Genomic DNA, 15,725 nt, shown 5'->3' on the forward strand with positions numbered 1-15,725 from the left:
TGAATTCATTGGTCTTAATGAGTCTTGTAAACATCAAAGTGTTATAATTTTCGTTTCCTTCTATTGAAATTGCTTCTTACTCCATGATTCATTAAGTTTGCCCCTTAAGTTCATAACTGATTAAGAGGCTACCATCAATGTTTTTCTTATCAACTTAATCCAATCAAAACTAAATAAGTACCATAAATATTACGAGTAAGTACTATATAATACGGAGTACAAAACGAGTACGAAATCATTCTCCTACAAGGACTAAGGCAACCCAATGGCACGGTGGGATTACATGACGGTACGAGCTTATTTGATTCCAGCAAATTGAGTTATGTGAAGTGGATCTCGCAAAATGGTCAGCATCTATTGTAGTTGGGCCAACTAATGTATTGCAGGCTAAATGCTGCTGGGCTACTGGATTTCTTATTGAGCTTTCAGCTTTCTATAATCTGGTCCATGTGATGTGGTGGACCTAGTAATTTTATTTTTATTTTTATTTTGTTAACTAAAAAAATTCTATATCTATACTTAGTATTTAAAAACAAAAATCATCATCAATTCATCCCCATCATGCCACATGTAATTAAAATTTATTTTTCACCAATGCCACATGTCACCTCCCTTCATTAATTAATCCCCTTTCTTATTATTTTAAAAAAGAACTAGCTTTAATTCAATACATGTATGAATGTTCCCTTCAAAAACAAAAAAACAAAAAAAAATACATATATGAATGTTATTTGATTCATTTTCCCCCAACTTAATATCTCTACAATTACATTCAATTATCACCCATTCTTCTCCTTTATAAACTATTCATTTTCCAATTAAAACATATTATAAAACAAAAGTTACTATTGTACCCCTTATAAACATCCCGTGCATTTGCACGGATCAGAATGCTAGTTCATTATTAAAATAAAGTAAAATGATACTTTCAAACAATGAGCCTTATCTCCATTCCCTCCTCTTAAAAATGATCTTAGGTTCTGTTCGATAAATTGTCATGAAGTTGATTAGTAGTTTGATATTCTATAATGAATTTGTATTGACTGATTTAACTATTTGATTGTAAATAGTTGCTGGTAATCTGGTATAAAAGTGTTTGGTAGATGTCTATAAATTTTAAAAATTCCAATCATTATTTAATAATAAACACTGTTCAAAAAACTTTTTTCATGAGCTTTTTTTTTAGCACAAATAGTTCTTTTTGTAATAATTGTTTACAAGAAAAGAAAATTAGGAACTCAACTGAAGAGAACATGCCCTAAGTTGAGATTATTTCAGAATAATAAAAAAAGATGAGATTATTTTTTTTTTTTAAAAAAACGGTCAAAGTTAGGATTATTAATACCAAAGTAGTTCTTTTCATAATGATAAAATATTTAGAGTGTATTCTATTCACTTAATTTTCATTGATCAGAACTTATCTTTACTTTTTAGAACTTATTAAACCTTATTAGAATTTATTTTAGCTGCAATTTGTACTTGCGTAACCTTTATCAGGACTTATTTAACTTGAACTGAACTTATCTAAACTTAGGCCCTGTTCTCTTCACCTTAAAAAAATAATATTAAGTAAAAATAGTTTCAGTTCAATAAAAATAAGTTCAGTTCAGTAAAATTAATTTCAGTTCAGTAAAAATAAGTTCAGTTCAGCAAAATTCAGTTTTATTAAAAAAGAATTATAATAGAAAATCAGTAAAAATAATTCCAGTTTAGCAAAAATAATTTCAGTTCAGTAAAATTAATTTAAGTTCATTAAAAATAATTTCATTTCAGCAAAAATAATTTCAGTTCAGTAAAATAATTTCAGTTCAACAAAATTAAGGTGAAGAGAACGGGGCCTTAATTGAACTTCTTACACCTGAAATAAGTGAAAATAAGGTAATAGAATAGACCTTTAACAAACCATGAGCTAAAAACTCTAAAAAAAACTCTACCCCTAATAAGAAATTACTTATTATGGAGTAGTTGGACTAATTTAATCGGTATACCAAGACATTTATCAAAATTCTCTAAGTCGCTTTAAATAAATTTAAAAAAATTTATTTGAATGACTATAATACACCCTATATATTTCAAGAATGTTTTCTTTTTTAAAAAGTATTTTATGGTTACCGAGTAATTAATTATTTTTCGAGCAAACAATTATTATTATTATTATTATTATTATTATTATTAAATAACAAAAACCTACAAAGTCAAAAGATTTACAAGAAATTAGTGGGGAGCCGAGATACAATCTGGGCCCCCACCCCTCTAGCTATAGCGAACCCAATCCTGTTAAAGATGTGAGCAGCCGCACGAGCTCCAATATCCTGAGTCCTAGCGAACGCCTGAACCCGCTTCAGCAACGCAACAACATCCTTCTCTAATTCCCCCAATGAAGAAAAGGAGAAAGGAAGAAAACCATAGCCAATAGCCCTGCAACGCGCCCCATACTTGTCTCGCTTCCGCTGAGCCGCAGCCGACATAACACGACCAGGAACGAAGTTAGACAACCCAGATTGAGTCAATGGAGAAGACCCCGTCAAGTCAACACATACATCTAGGCCTCTATCCCAGGAGTTAAGCAACACATCTGCTGGCCGAAGAGCCCCGTCGTTCCCTCCAGTTAACCCAACGTTGACCTCCTTCCTTGCAGAAATCCCAGAGCGGAAACAAATATCAACAAGGGTATCACGAACAACGTTATGCCGATGTTTAATACCCACCATCCCAGCACAAGACACTGCATGATCCCCATAAATATCCCCATCAAAAACTCTTGAGCAAGCAGAACAAGGTGCCGATACGGAGAACAAGGGAACACCCAACCGGTAGCAAAGAACACAACGGTAAGTCTTACCATTCATAGTCTGACCCAGACCTGATATCGGGACCGCTCGCAACCAGGCAGAAGAGTAATCCCCCTGCTGGGACTTCCATAAGGCAATCTGACGCGGAGACAAGGAGAAAGTGGATTCTGCAGATGCAGTGACCTTTGTGAAATATATATCTGCCAATTTCTTCATGAGTTTGGGGGCAGCGATCTCACTAGGGTAACGCAAAAGGTCAGTCTCCACAGTCCTATTAAAAAGACTAAGAGCGTCGTCGAAGGCCGGACCTGGACCAACAATACCAGAATTGCGAAGAAGCGAAGCCTGTAGACCAGAAGACTGCAAACGCGACGCAAGGAAAGCATAGTGTCGAGCATCACCCGCTGAATAGACACCCAGTCCTCCATAAGAAAAAGGTAAGGTGGCAAGGCGCCATTGCCAATCACCAAAACCTGGCCCCGAAGCAGTTACAATGCGCTCCACAGAACCTCGAAGGGCCACATCAAAAGAAATCTGGGCCGCTTCAAAAAGACGAGGAGGACAAGTGCGCATAGAAAAGTAGAGTTTTGAAACTCCAGTACACGCACGAAGAAGTAATAACTCACATTGGGATCCTCAAGCTTAGCAACAGCATCCATGAGCACAATGGTCTTCGACACCCTCTGCCAAACAAGCTCACCACAGAAAGAGGCATCCGCACTGACAGGACCCCCAAGCAACTTAACACCATGAGCAGGACGAGCAATATCTGGAGGAAAGACACCGGCCAGACGGCTACGAGGGTCCTTCGTGGGCCAGAAAACTTCCGTTTTCTCAACGTTAACATGGAGACCAAGACGAGGTCCCTCCACCAAAATCAACTCCATAACCTTCCCTACCACCAAGGTGTCACCAATAATAGTGCCATCATCCAAATACCAAGCCTGCAAACATAAGTCAAAAGAATCCCTAATTTGACAAACCAACGGATGGAGCACCAAAGCAAAAAGCAAAGGGCCAAGTGGATCACCCTGCTGCACACCCTGACATGACCTTAAGGTATGCTCCCCATAATAGAGCCTGGCTGGAGTAGAGTAACAGAATTCAACCCAACGCGAAAGAGCTGGACAACGGAGACGAACCTCACGCAGTAAAGCCGTACGATCAACCAAATTAAAGGCATTCCGGAAATCCACCAGCAACATAGAGAGGCCAACATCACCACCTCGAGCCTCAACCAAACGATTAACAGCATGAAGAATAGCCTCGCCACCCGCCGGCACCCCAACACCAAACTGAAGACCTCCTAAATAGTTCCCCATACGCGGACCAACTAAAGCAGCCCCAACCTTTGAAACCAGACGCCGCCAAACAGTACCCACAGCAATAGGACAAATACCACCACCAGGCTTAACAAGTGGCGTGAGAGGAGCACTAGCAATATACTCCCCCAACTCAGCAGGACAATTTCCTGCGAGAAAGAGATTAACCACCTGCGTAATAGAGCCCACCAACTCATCTGAAATAGCAACCGCAGCACCACTCAAGCAATCCAGAAGGTGCTGAGCACGCAAGCCGTCTCTACCGCATGACATACCACGCGGAAAACCCCTAATTTGATCCAAAACAACAGCAGATGTAGCAATAAGGGGCTGATCAACGGGGATATCCGGTAAGATAGGAGCCGGAAAGGAAGGGTGCTTAGCTTGTAAATCAGCAAGAGTAGCATCATTGTAAGGGGCAAGACCAAAAGACGAAAGAACCCGAACCGCAGCAGTGTAATGTCCGTCACAAATCTTTCTCTTACATTGCTTAATATTTCGCTCAGACAAATCATGCTCATCATCAGCTTCCAACAAAGGAGGAGACACATCTGCCAACGTATCTCGCACAAGATGCACAGAACCACCAGGCTCACACCAAGAACGAATAACAGCGGTGATACTCTCTTCCTGCCGCCGCCGCCGGACACCCGAAGAACACTCACGACTACTCCTCGGGGTAAAAGTTTTAAGAACACAAAGAGGCAACACAAGTAGTTGAACCCAACAAGAGACGTCATCAGGCTTGCAAATCACCTTATCAAGCGCTCCTTTGAGAACCCGAGAAAAACCCAAGCGACACTTTGGAGTAATAGATTTCACCGAACGAAACCGCTTAGATAGCAAACTATCCAGGAGAGCAACATCGAACGCCAAAAGAGGCTGACGAGGCGCACTAGAAACAAGATCAGATACCTCCGAAGAAAGACCCTGAGGTTTAGGAAAACCATAAAGAACAAACCGAACAACACCATCCCCCAAATCAGGTGGGTCCACAATATCATCCGAACCACGACCATGTCGACACTTATTATTATTATTATTATTATTATTATTATTTTTGACGGGAGAATGGGGGCTATTATTATTTTGAGAAAATTAAGTAACCCGTATTTTTGTATGGTTGATAAATTACTCTTCAAGCAAACATTTTATTTTAAATAAGAAAAAAAAAAACACTTAAAAAATTGTTCCGCAAGAAAACAATAACCATCTGAATAAATTCTCCCTCTAAAAATGATCTCATCCTCTTAAATAAAGGGTTTTAGCTTGAACTTCTCCATTCTAGGGCTTAAGCACAGAAATTCTTCAAGCATTCAAAACCTGCTAAAAATGTCGATCTCAAGATTAGCAAGAACTAGGGTTCTTGAATCTTCTCGTCATTTCTTCAACAATTTTTCGCACCAAAATTCAATTACTTCTTCTCCGATTCTCAATCAACTAAGAAGTATCTCTACTTCATCGATTCTCAATCAATCTCCTTTTTATCCCTCTAATAATTACGCGGCGCTACTTTCTCAGTCTCGCAATTTCTCCTCTGGTCGTAATTTTGATCCTTATGAGAGGTATATTTTCTTGATTTCGATTTAGAAATGTAATCTCGTTTCTACATTTTTTCTTGAATTTGTGTTAATGCGACTTAGAATTTTCGTAGTTGTAATTGAAAATGTTCGTTGTTAGTGTGATTCTTGAAATATTGAAGTAATTGTTGCTCTTAATTTTTGGTTTGAACTTGTAACTTCTTGAGAGTTTGTGATTTGTGGTGAATTTATGCTTAAATGAGTTCAGATTTTGGTTTATGCTTTGATTATTGTACTCAATTTTTGTTGAATTTGTGTTATTGTGAAAATTGTAGTGGTAATTTGCAAATGTTGTTATAAATGATGTTCTTATTATTCGACTTCATTTGAGCAGCGAAATTTGCGATAAATTGTTTGCGATAATTTATTTGATGTTCTCCATTAATTTTGACGCACTCTTCTTTGCTCTTTCTATTGTACATTTTTGTGTGGTTTGCTAAGAAATGTTTGCTCAATTACAATTTATAGACCTTAGAGTTTATGCTGGAATAATTGATATTCTCAATTTTCTATGTGAGATGATGAGTTGTTTGTTGAGATGATTTGAGAGTTGAGACAACATTTTGGATGATTAACATTTTGCAAATGATGAATTAATGGTAGATACAAGTATACAATGATGATTTTGGAGGTTTTTGCAATTGTATTGTGTTAGTATGTTGGGATATCAGTGTAATTTGTACGCAACTTGACTATTTGAGTAGGTATATGAGAAGGACAGCTATCAATTGGGGTATAAGATTTGTGCCTCAACAAGAAGCTTATGTCATTGAACGTTTTGGGAAGTTCAGTAGTGTTCTTGAAGCAGGGTTGCATTTACTAATACCATTTGTGGACCGAATCGCATACATACACTCACTGAAAGAACAGACCATCGAAATTCCTGAGCAACCTGCTGTGACTACTGACAATGTTAGCATTAGGGTGAATGGTGTCCTCTTTGTCAAGGTATTCTGGTACTTTCTTGTGATTGTGTGTGTAATTTTTAGTTGTAGCCAGATTGTTATCATACTCCACACCCTTTTTCCACTTGGTATAAAAGTTGTTATCGGCAAAGCAGTGACATATTAGTATAATATTAGTATGCACATATGACTCTTTTTAAAGTTTTTATTGGTGAAGCAGTGACATATTAGTAATTCACTATCCAGAGCGTTTGTTTACGTTATTTATAGTTCAATGCACTTAGTGCTAAATGGGGAGGAGAGGAATGGTGCTAATGGAGAATAACTAAAAAGTAAAAACATAGACTAAAGTAAATATAAAATACTGCAAAAACAGAGAAAAATATGATGTGAGCTGTTTGCGCATGCTCCAGTGCAAAGCTAAGTTCAAATGAATCCACATATTAAGTTTTGTATCAATATGTTACTGCTGGTGATTAGTGTTATACCAGTGTGACAAAAGGCTGCAAAGTTTATCAACAATTTGGCTACTTGCTATTTGTTGCGTGTGCTGAACTTAGGAATGTCAAATTGTAGGTCATTGATGCAAAACAGGCGTCATATGGCAATGATAATGTCCTCTATGCAGTAACTCAGTTAGCACAAACTGTGATGCGTAGTGCTATTGGAAAAATGCCACTTGACAGGACCTTTATGGAGAGAGACACTATAAATGCAAACATTGTGGTATGATTCTTATTACCCTGTCTTTAATCCTTTGCTATTTGCTATTATACATTTATCTCTGAATATTGACATATATATATATATATACCTTATGCTTGCGGTGTATGATCTTATTTGCCTTAGTAGGGTTTCTTCATATTGTGTTTCAATGCGTGATGTATGAGTAAGTTTATAATTTACACAACATTTTGATGTTGAATTCTTCAGTTACAGCTCATGTGAAACCATACTGTATTTCCATGCAATTGACGATAGTATCTATAGATTTGTCATTTACCACATTATACCTTGTACTATATGCTATCGGATTCCTTTATAAAATTTGATCTATAGAAACTCAGGTGACGAGATGTACATAGCATATCATAGTTGAGATAATGCTTTTTTCCCTATATACTAATTGTTGATTGCTGTGCTTAACTCTATCTGGCTCATATATTTGCTCCAAGTACATGCAATAAAATTGTACTACTGATAGTATTTTAGAGAGATTTCAACTGATTATTGCTTTATTAATTATATATAATCAGGAAGCTATCAACGAAGTTGCCTCACAGTGGGGTCTTATCTGTCGCCGTTATGAGATAAGTAAGCGGCTTTTATCACCAACTTATACTCAAAACTTTTAAATTCAACCTAAAATTTTTTTCCCCTCTAAATGCTTTTCTTTGTTTATTATTCAAATTCTTCAGGGGATATTCTTCCACCTCCTGGGATACGAGAAAGTATGGAAAAGCAAGCTGAAGCAGAGAGGTTGAAAAGAGCTTTAATCATTGAGGCAGAAGGTCTGTCAAGCTTTACCCTTCTATTATTTTTGACTTTGAATGTGAATGCTGTTAAGTGTGGGTTATTATATACATATCATCATGAGCTGAACTCCAATACCGAGTATCATCAGTTGGGTGTCGGAGTCTGTCCATCTTACTTAGCCTTTTGGAAAGAAGATCAATTCCCATTTACTTTTTAACCTGTTATACAATATTGTCTAACATATGATGAGTTGAGTAGAATTTGTTCCTAGTATGTATTGCCTTATTTATCGATTCTTTGTCCCCAATCGACAATCGTGGTGCTCTTGACTCTATTCACATACATGCATGTTCTTTGTTCTGCCACTTGCATTCTCATCTACTCTGATGCATTGAATTTGTATTTCTGGTGTTTCAATTGTCCTTTTCATTCAGTTTTACCCCTGTAAAAGCATAAGAATCAAGATGATGCAAAATCATAGTGTTGTTTGATTATAACTTTTGAAGGTTGATTATAGTGGATAATGTACTTTACTTTTGGCTGTTCATTATATGCTGTGTTTTGGCCCTTTTTGCAGAAACCGCTCCTAAAATTTGCTTCAAATATTTTAGGTTATGATTAGGAATTTTTTCTGTGGTTGGCTGTAGGATTAATGTTTGATGTTCTGGTTGGTATCTCTGAAAACTAGTGTCAAAGTTGTCAAAAAACCATGATAGTCAATCAGCAGATGATCTGAGCTTTCTCATTTTACCCTTGTAGTGCAACTTTCACTTGGAAATGAACAAGAAACACCTACTAAATTGATACTAAGTTTTAGCTGAAAATGTAGTGTTACAGGTTGATTGTGCTTCATCACAAGAAATTTTCCTGGGAAAAAAAAATAATAAATAAAGAAAAGAAAAAACCTTCATCACTAGAAATTTTCCTGGAAAAGTTGCTCTTATAGGCTTTCAATATTAACTATGCAACAGCTCTAACCTCTTCTGTACTCTTTAAGTGCAATGTTGGTATAGTATTTTAGAGTGGTAAAATTGTGATCATTTTAATACCTTACGATTACGATTACCAATTGTTTGAAATGAGAGTTTGGGTAACACCCTCTATTTCCTAAGGGTAACATTACCACCTATCGGTTTCCCTTCCCTACCCTGTTGTAATGGTAACAAAATGTATTCTTCAATCCTCGATTTGATACGAGGGATTCCTTTCCTTTGGTAGATGAAACGACCAATAATAAAGTAACGCTTAACATACCCTTTTGCTTTCTTATTTGTTTTTAATTCTATTGTCTTCCCTAAATTTATGTCAAACATGCACTAATTTCCTGTGCTCATTAGCATAAGGGGGTATGTAGCCTCATGGGTGTGCAAGAATAGTTGTCCTACTCCCCTTGCCATAATTTCCAAGTACTTTTTTAAGCATCAATTTCCTGAATTACATCCATGTCTTTGGTATGTTTATCACCCTGAATCATTTATCATACCTAAGGTTTCTACTCCTGCCTTGGTCCAGCTAGCAAGGCGTAGTATTCGGTTATAGTTTAGGTATAAGTACGTTTTTACACCATTTTGGCCTTTTCCCTGACATGAACTAACTGGCGAAATACAAAATTAATGAATCAATCTGCATGTCTAAGGTTCATGTATGTCCAAAATCCTCATAGCTTAACTGGATTTATCAAAGTGTCAAACAAGCTCTAGGTTAGTGGTTTATCAAGCAAACTGCTGTTGGCGGCTGCATTGTTGATATTGGTTTTTGTTCTGCTGAGATGCCTGAAAAACTGCATCTTCTTATTGATTTAGAAATTTACTGTGTCCACAAGACAGTCTTTTACCACCAAATGTTTATTTACTGTGTCATTTGTGTGTAATAGGAAAGAAAGAAGCTGTTGTATTAACTTCAGATGCTGCAAAGATGGACCAAATTAACAGGGCAACAGGTCTATGTTATATCTTTATTGATGCCATTGTAATTTGTAATTTTTGCTAGTTATTGAGCTGTTAATGAACTATGTATAATCATATGTGGATATAGGTGAAGCAGAGGCCATCCGTATCGTTTCTGAAGCTCTTAAAGGAAATGGTCAAGCGGTATAGTCTTCATGTTCATTTAGCTATTGTAGCAATAAACTTATGTTGGTATTTGTTGACCATGTCAAATTTTGTAGGCTGCAAATCTCAAATTGGCCCGAGACTATGTGCAAGCTTATAACAACATGGCTAAGGAAGTAAATAACTGATCTATAACAGCTCATTTACTTAAGTGTTCTAACATGAGGTGTCATTGATTTAATTCTTGCTGTTTTTGTTGCTGTTTCAGTCTACAATTATGGTGCTTCCAGCAGCAATGAATGATGTTTCCAGCACAATGGCAATGGGTCTTTCTCTCTACCAGAAAATGTTTGCAAACAACAAAGGAGATACTTCAACTTTTTCGCCTTTCAATCCAACATCTTCAGCCACTCAAAATGAGAGTAAAGATGATAACAAAGCTACAGCAGCAGAAAACAAACCTGTTTTTTCACTTCAAAGCCCGAAGAAACCTGAGTAGGAGAATTATAGGACATACAAGGGAGATCTACTTTCAGTTTTAATTAGAGAAGAAAACTGAGGAAAATTTTGCTTGATGTAATGTTTAATTCATTTAGCCTCTAAGGTACACAAACTCATTCTGCTTAACAGATATGTCTAGTTGACCTAATTGTTTTAGCTTAATGAAGGAACCATGCCCTCATTTTTCATTCTGTTGGAATGTTCTTGGGGCTACCTTCAGGGCTTCAGGCACCAGTCTGTCAGAATAATGTTTTGAACAAAATTGTGGTTTTGTTCTTCCCTCTTTTAATGATGAAGGTATCAAACCAATTGTGGAATATTTTACTTGATTTATGATGTCTTTCCCATTTAAGTGACATAACTTCTACTCTGTATGAAAGATGACACCTGAGCTGAGGCACGTCTCGTTAATATGCTTGCAAAGGGTCATGTACCACCTTTTTGTTTAAAGAGCACAGGACATGGCTCGGCACGATGAAGTACGGCAAATTATGATGATGGCGCAATGGAAAAATAAGTTAAACTTGGCCAAGACATAGCATGGCATGGTATAGCATAGAGCCATGTAAAGCTACCTTGGACTAAGGTGTGAAGCCATACATCTTTATATCATGCTTATTGGATGAGTATTGAGAATTTTTTTTCCGAAATGCAACAATTACAAGAAATCAAACTCATAAAAGCAAATAATAAGAAATTTTCATTTATGAGTTTGTCTAATTCAAATACAAATACTTGCATAAAAGAATAATAATCACACCCCGACAATTTTTTTTTTAAAAATTTACAAATATTACAATCCTCTGAAATTAGAGCCTAAAATCAAACTCATTTTCTCAATTACATACAACAATCCCTCTACAAAGAATTAGTACAAATCTCAAAAAAAATCCTTAAAATTTTAAAGCAACCCACAAAGAACAGAAAACCCTAAAACAATCAACCAAATCAAATGAACCAACAAAAAAGCTTGACCCGACAATGGGCCCGATCCACCATTTCCCACCTGACAAAACCCACGTTTGGCGACTCGAGTACCCGCGCAATGAGCATCGACGCAACCGCACCAGTAAGTTACCCCATTTTCGCCGCAAACCGGGTCGGGTCGAAAACATTTCACCGGGCAGGATTTTCCGGATGATTCTTCCGGCGAGCATAATTCAGCATTTCCGGAGAAATCGGAAGGTAATCTAATGACGGAAGTTTGGGTGTCGGATTTTACGAATTGAGTAAAGGAAATTAAGAGGAGAGAGAAAGTTAAGAAAGAGAAATTGAAATTACGGTGAAACATTTTAATGGAGGTTAAATTATGAAAATTTAGGGTTTCAGAGGAATTGTAATTGGGGTCCTCAAACCCTGTAATTTGGGGATTTTGGGAAGAATGGAAGAGAAATTGAAATGGTACGCTAAGAATGGTATGGGTCAAATGGTGGTTGAGTTGGTTTACTGGTTATTCTTTGGCTAGCTGTTGTACGCTGTTTTCTTTACTTTTTCTCAAAAAGGAAACATGCCGTTGATATGACACAAGTCACACAACAACTATTGGAGAATGTTTTTTCTTAACAAGTCCTTGTTTGTTTTAAGTAGCAGTTTTTCTTGTAATGTAATACTACCTCCGTATCGTCTATATGCAACTTTGAAATTTTTTATATCTCACAAATAATACACTAAAGTTGCATATAATACGATCTGAAATTAGGATTATGAAATTAATTGGAGCTCTCAATTTGAAATCCCATTATACTTCCTTTATTGCATAATACGTAGTAATTGATGATTAAACTTGATATATATTACGTATGTAAACATTATTTATCGATATTACTTGAAGGTTATTTGTTCTTTCTATTATTTTACCTCACGTGTTGATCAATTAAAGTATAAGAAGTGGTGTGTCTCTAGGATTGTAGCTCACCTTAAATTTCATGGTGTTGCCTTCAATTTGAACCCTTCATGGGAGTCATGGCCATAAGGATGATTAGGAAGGAGAGTTGATATAAGAGTTATTTCTAGATTAAGCCTTAAGAGTTAAGACTTGATAAAGGAGACTGATTTCCACAAATGATTGATGATCTATTATATTCCACACTACCATACTTTATTTTATCACGAATTCAATAAAAAAAACCAGATCTAGTTTAATAAAAGTAGATTTTAATATGTATAAACACGTAGAATTAAGAAAAATTAGTTTTAGTTACTCCGTAGTAAATATTATTTTCATAGGAAAGAAATTATATTACAAATTTACATTGAATACTAGAAAAATTAGATTTTTTTTTTTTTTTTTTTTTTTTTTGTAATAATCAATTTCAGTTAGTAAAAATCAATAATTTAACTACATGTACCACTACTCCACTAGCCATTAGTCTCAGAATTTTTTTTATTTATTATTTATTATTTATTTTGGGAAAAATTACATTTTTAATGTGTGATCAAAATTATTGATGCATGCACTCACAATTAATTCAAGGACATGTTGATTTGTAATTGATCAAAAGTTGATAAAAATTACACTGTTGTAACTTTTTAGGTATTCTTGATCCCAAGTTCCCTCTAGATGCAAAAAGCATTAATCAAGTCCCCAAAAAGATTTCCCATCTTAGTTAACTTGCTAATTTCTAACCAAAAAAAATGTACTAAGTGTCTACCTTACATATGAATACCATAAATTTGTTAAACAACTTAGTCCAAATGAAATAATTAAAAATTACAAGTATTTTTTTAGTAAAATTAATCAAAGGATATGAAAGAGATAAAAATTCCTTAATTGCCGTTATTGTTATTGATAATATGTTGCAAAATTACTACTCCGTATTAATTTTATTAACGGTTTAAATTAACCAACTAAAAAATTGTGTAACAGAAAAAATGCTGTCCTTGAGAAAAAGTCATGCAAAAATGAACCACAAATTAAATGTAAGGCAAAAGCCTAAGAAAAAGGAACAGAAAGTTGCGCATTGTTTATGGAGCATTGCACATTTGCACTCCCTATGTTTAGAGCTCTCTTTCATCCTATAAGAGATGCCTCCTTCCATCATCCAAAGCAGCCTCATTTGTGGAATAATACAATAAAAACTTTCAATAACATTACATTCTTCCAAGTTTTTTCTCATCCCTCTCACCTCCTAATACTCGCCTGAATCGTCCTTGTTTATAACCCCTTTGACGATCATGGGCGGCTGTGCTAGCAGACCTAAGGACTTGGACATCAACGAGCCTGTGCCAGCTGAGGCTCCTGCCGTTGATAAGCCCGAGTCCGACCCCGTTGCACAGGTATGCAAAATAGCTAGCCTACTTTTCAATTTTTAGATAATTAATGTTATACGTTAGTTTGATTTACATTGTTAAAAAAAAAGGGTGCAAGTCACAACTACGGCCTCATGTGTGCATGACATGACATTGTCAATCATTTGAACTCTTAAATAATAAGTCACGTTTCTATTATATGTACATTTGAGCTTTTCCATATTGTCCATAATAATCAAAATTCTAATAAAATGACTATATTGATATGCCAACATTTTTTCATCTTTGAAAAAAGCAAATGCCTACATTTGTTGTTGATTTTCCTTTTGTGTGTGTGTTTGTTATGATAGGAAAATAATGGAGGTGAAGAGACAAAAACAGAAGAGCCCTTAGTAGGTCTCTCTGAAACCACAGAAGAAGCAAAAGAGTCCTCAGAATCAACACAAGCCAGGGAGCTCATCACAGAGGTAGCAGAAACCAAGGCCGAGGAGAAGATCGAGGCTGAGGAGAAGGTTGAGGCTGAGGCTGAGGCTGAGGCCAAGGAGCAGACCGAGGCTAAGGTTGAGGCTGCTCCGGCTGAAGCTGAGGCTGCCCCAACTGAAGCCGCCGAGGCTGCTCCAGCTGAGGTTGCTAACACCTCTGAGATAGAGAAGATCCCTGAGCCAGTAGAAGAAGCCAAGGTAGTTGAGGCTCAACCCTCAGAAGGAAAAAGCGATGCACCTCTCGTTACAACCGAACATTGACCATTTTATAGAACATTATACTTAAGTGCACAGATTTATGATACCTGAGTAAAAATTCTTTTTTGTAATTGGTACAGCATGTAGTGAGAGTTTGCATCTAAACCAAATAAAATGTCTTTTTTCCATTCTGTTTCTGTTATTTACAGTTATGCATATACAACTACTAACATGTATGTATGGGTGATCTGTCTCACATGATACTCCAAAAGGCAACATCCTAATAAAAAATCCTTGGCCTAAACATCCAATAGCCAATTTGTCTTGAATCATGACAGCAAGGAAGCCTAGCAGATGCTGAGTTTTACTTACCTGTGCACGCTCAATAAGATTCGTAGTTTTGTACTCAACAGCAATAAAATCCACATATCAAGCAAAATCTGCACCAGTAATTTTCATTCGATGTCACAAAGGCATATCTTGTTTCTTTATCCCCTCCAAAATCCAGGCACAGTAAGTTCTGAGCATTGATCGTGAACCTACTTATACTGCTTAGCCAAACAAAGACAATATAAGTCAAAACATTATACAGTTTATTCCTATACACTACATCGTTTATCTTCAGGGATATAGCAGGGTTTGAAAGGGAGTTCCCTGGTTAGGCAATTGGCAAATAAACAAAAAAGAACTAGGGAAACAGATGAAGCAATAATCCTGGTACACAGAATAATACCAATCTTGATCATGAATCCTGGATGATCAGAGTATGGTCATTCTGTTCAGTCAAACAATAAGTAGCAGCAAAATATATATGTTAATCATGTGTTAGGAGGATACATAAAAGCAGCCCAAAGTTTCAGAATATGACAATTGACAACAGTTGGCCTGATCAACACATCAAATGTAGTTAATGATATCTTAATCTGTTGAACAACTTTCTTTGAAAAGAACTCTTTTAGTATCTGGCATCTTGATGTTTCTAATCATCAAACTTAGATAGTAATTTTTTAAAAAAAGCCTTTTATCTTGTCTGAATCCAGTGTTGCAGGCGAAATTCAATAACAACGGATGAAGTTCAATTTTACATATGCATGGTTATAGATGCTTCACTTATTACAAAAAGGGATCTTTGCTCAACGCCGAATATGTCAAAGTTTATCAGCTCTATG

At 36.2% G+C, this 15,725-nt stretch overlaps 3 protein-coding genes across 3 annotated transcripts; 2 read left to right on the top strand and 1 right to left on the bottom strand.

The window, feature by feature from the left end:
* The first annotated feature begins 5,243 nt into the window (after positions 1-5,243).
* LOC110692944 (stomatin-like protein 2, mitochondrial) lies at positions 5,244-10,958 on the top strand. Its single transcript, XM_021870030.1, has 9 exons — positions 5,244-5,679; positions 6,399-6,642; positions 7,176-7,325; positions 7,856-7,913; positions 8,018-8,110; positions 9,949-10,014; positions 10,110-10,165; positions 10,243-10,302; positions 10,395-10,958. Exons 1-9 carry the CDS (start codon positions 5,447-5,449, stop codon positions 10,623-10,625), a joined length of 1,191 nt encoding a protein of 396 aa, XP_021725722.1. The 5' UTR covers positions 5,244-5,446; the 3' UTR covers positions 10,626-10,958.
* A 346-nt stretch (positions 10,959-11,304) lies between these two features.
* On the bottom strand, positions 11,305-12,181 carry LOC110692945. The gene has a single exon (XM_021870031.1). The coding sequence runs from the start codon at positions 11,916-11,918 to the stop codon at positions 11,529-11,531; it is 390 nt and encodes a 129-aa protein (XP_021725723.1). The 5' UTR covers positions 11,919-12,181; the 3' UTR covers positions 11,305-11,528.
* Positions 12,182-13,678: 1,497 nt separating this feature from the next.
* On the top strand, positions 13,679-14,744 carry LOC110693122 (translation initiation factor IF-2-like). The gene is made up of 2 exons (XM_021870244.1): positions 13,679-13,903; positions 14,227-14,744. Exons 1-2 carry the CDS (start codon positions 13,802-13,804, stop codon positions 14,617-14,619), a joined length of 495 nt encoding a protein of 164 aa, XP_021725936.1. The 5' UTR covers positions 13,679-13,801; the 3' UTR covers positions 14,620-14,744.
* The last annotated feature ends 981 nt before the right edge of the window (positions 14,745-15,725 follow it).

The sequence above is a fragment of the Chenopodium quinoa genome, unplaced genomic scaffold, assembly GCF_001683475.1.
Source record: "Chenopodium quinoa cultivar QQ74 unplaced genomic scaffold, ASM168347v1, whole genome shotgun sequence".
Taxonomy (NCBI): domain Eukaryota; kingdom Viridiplantae; phylum Streptophyta; class Magnoliopsida; order Caryophyllales; family Amaranthaceae; genus Chenopodium; species Chenopodium quinoa.

What these genes read in the sequence shown, in the direction of transcription:
- LOC110692944 (XM_021870030.1), top strand. Translation starts at nt 5,447, where the DNA reads ATGTCGATCTCAAGATTAGCAAGAACTAGGGTTCTTGAATCTTCTCGT. An exon ending in AATTTTGATCCTTATGAGAG is followed by an intron (nt 5,680 to 6,398) that starts GTATATTTTCTT and finishes CTATTTGAGTAG; the next exon opens with GTATATGAGAAGGACAGCTA. An exon ending in ATGGTGTCCTCTTTGTCAAG is followed by an intron (nt 6,643 to 7,175) that starts GTATTCTGGTAC and finishes GTCAAATTGTAG; the next exon opens with GTCATTGATGCAAAACAGGC.
- LOC110692945 (XM_021870031.1), bottom strand. Translation starts at nt 11,918, where the DNA reads ATGTTTCACCGTAATTTCAATTTCTCTTTCTTAACTTTCTCTCTCCTC.
- LOC110693122 (XM_021870244.1), top strand. Translation starts at nt 13,802, where the DNA reads ATGGGCGGCTGTGCTAGCAGACCTAAGGACTTGGACATCAACGAGCCT. An exon ending in AGTCCGACCCCGTTGCACAG is followed by an intron (nt 13,904 to 14,226) that starts GTATGCAAAATA and finishes TTGTTATGATAG; the next exon opens with GAAAATAATGGAGGTGAAGA.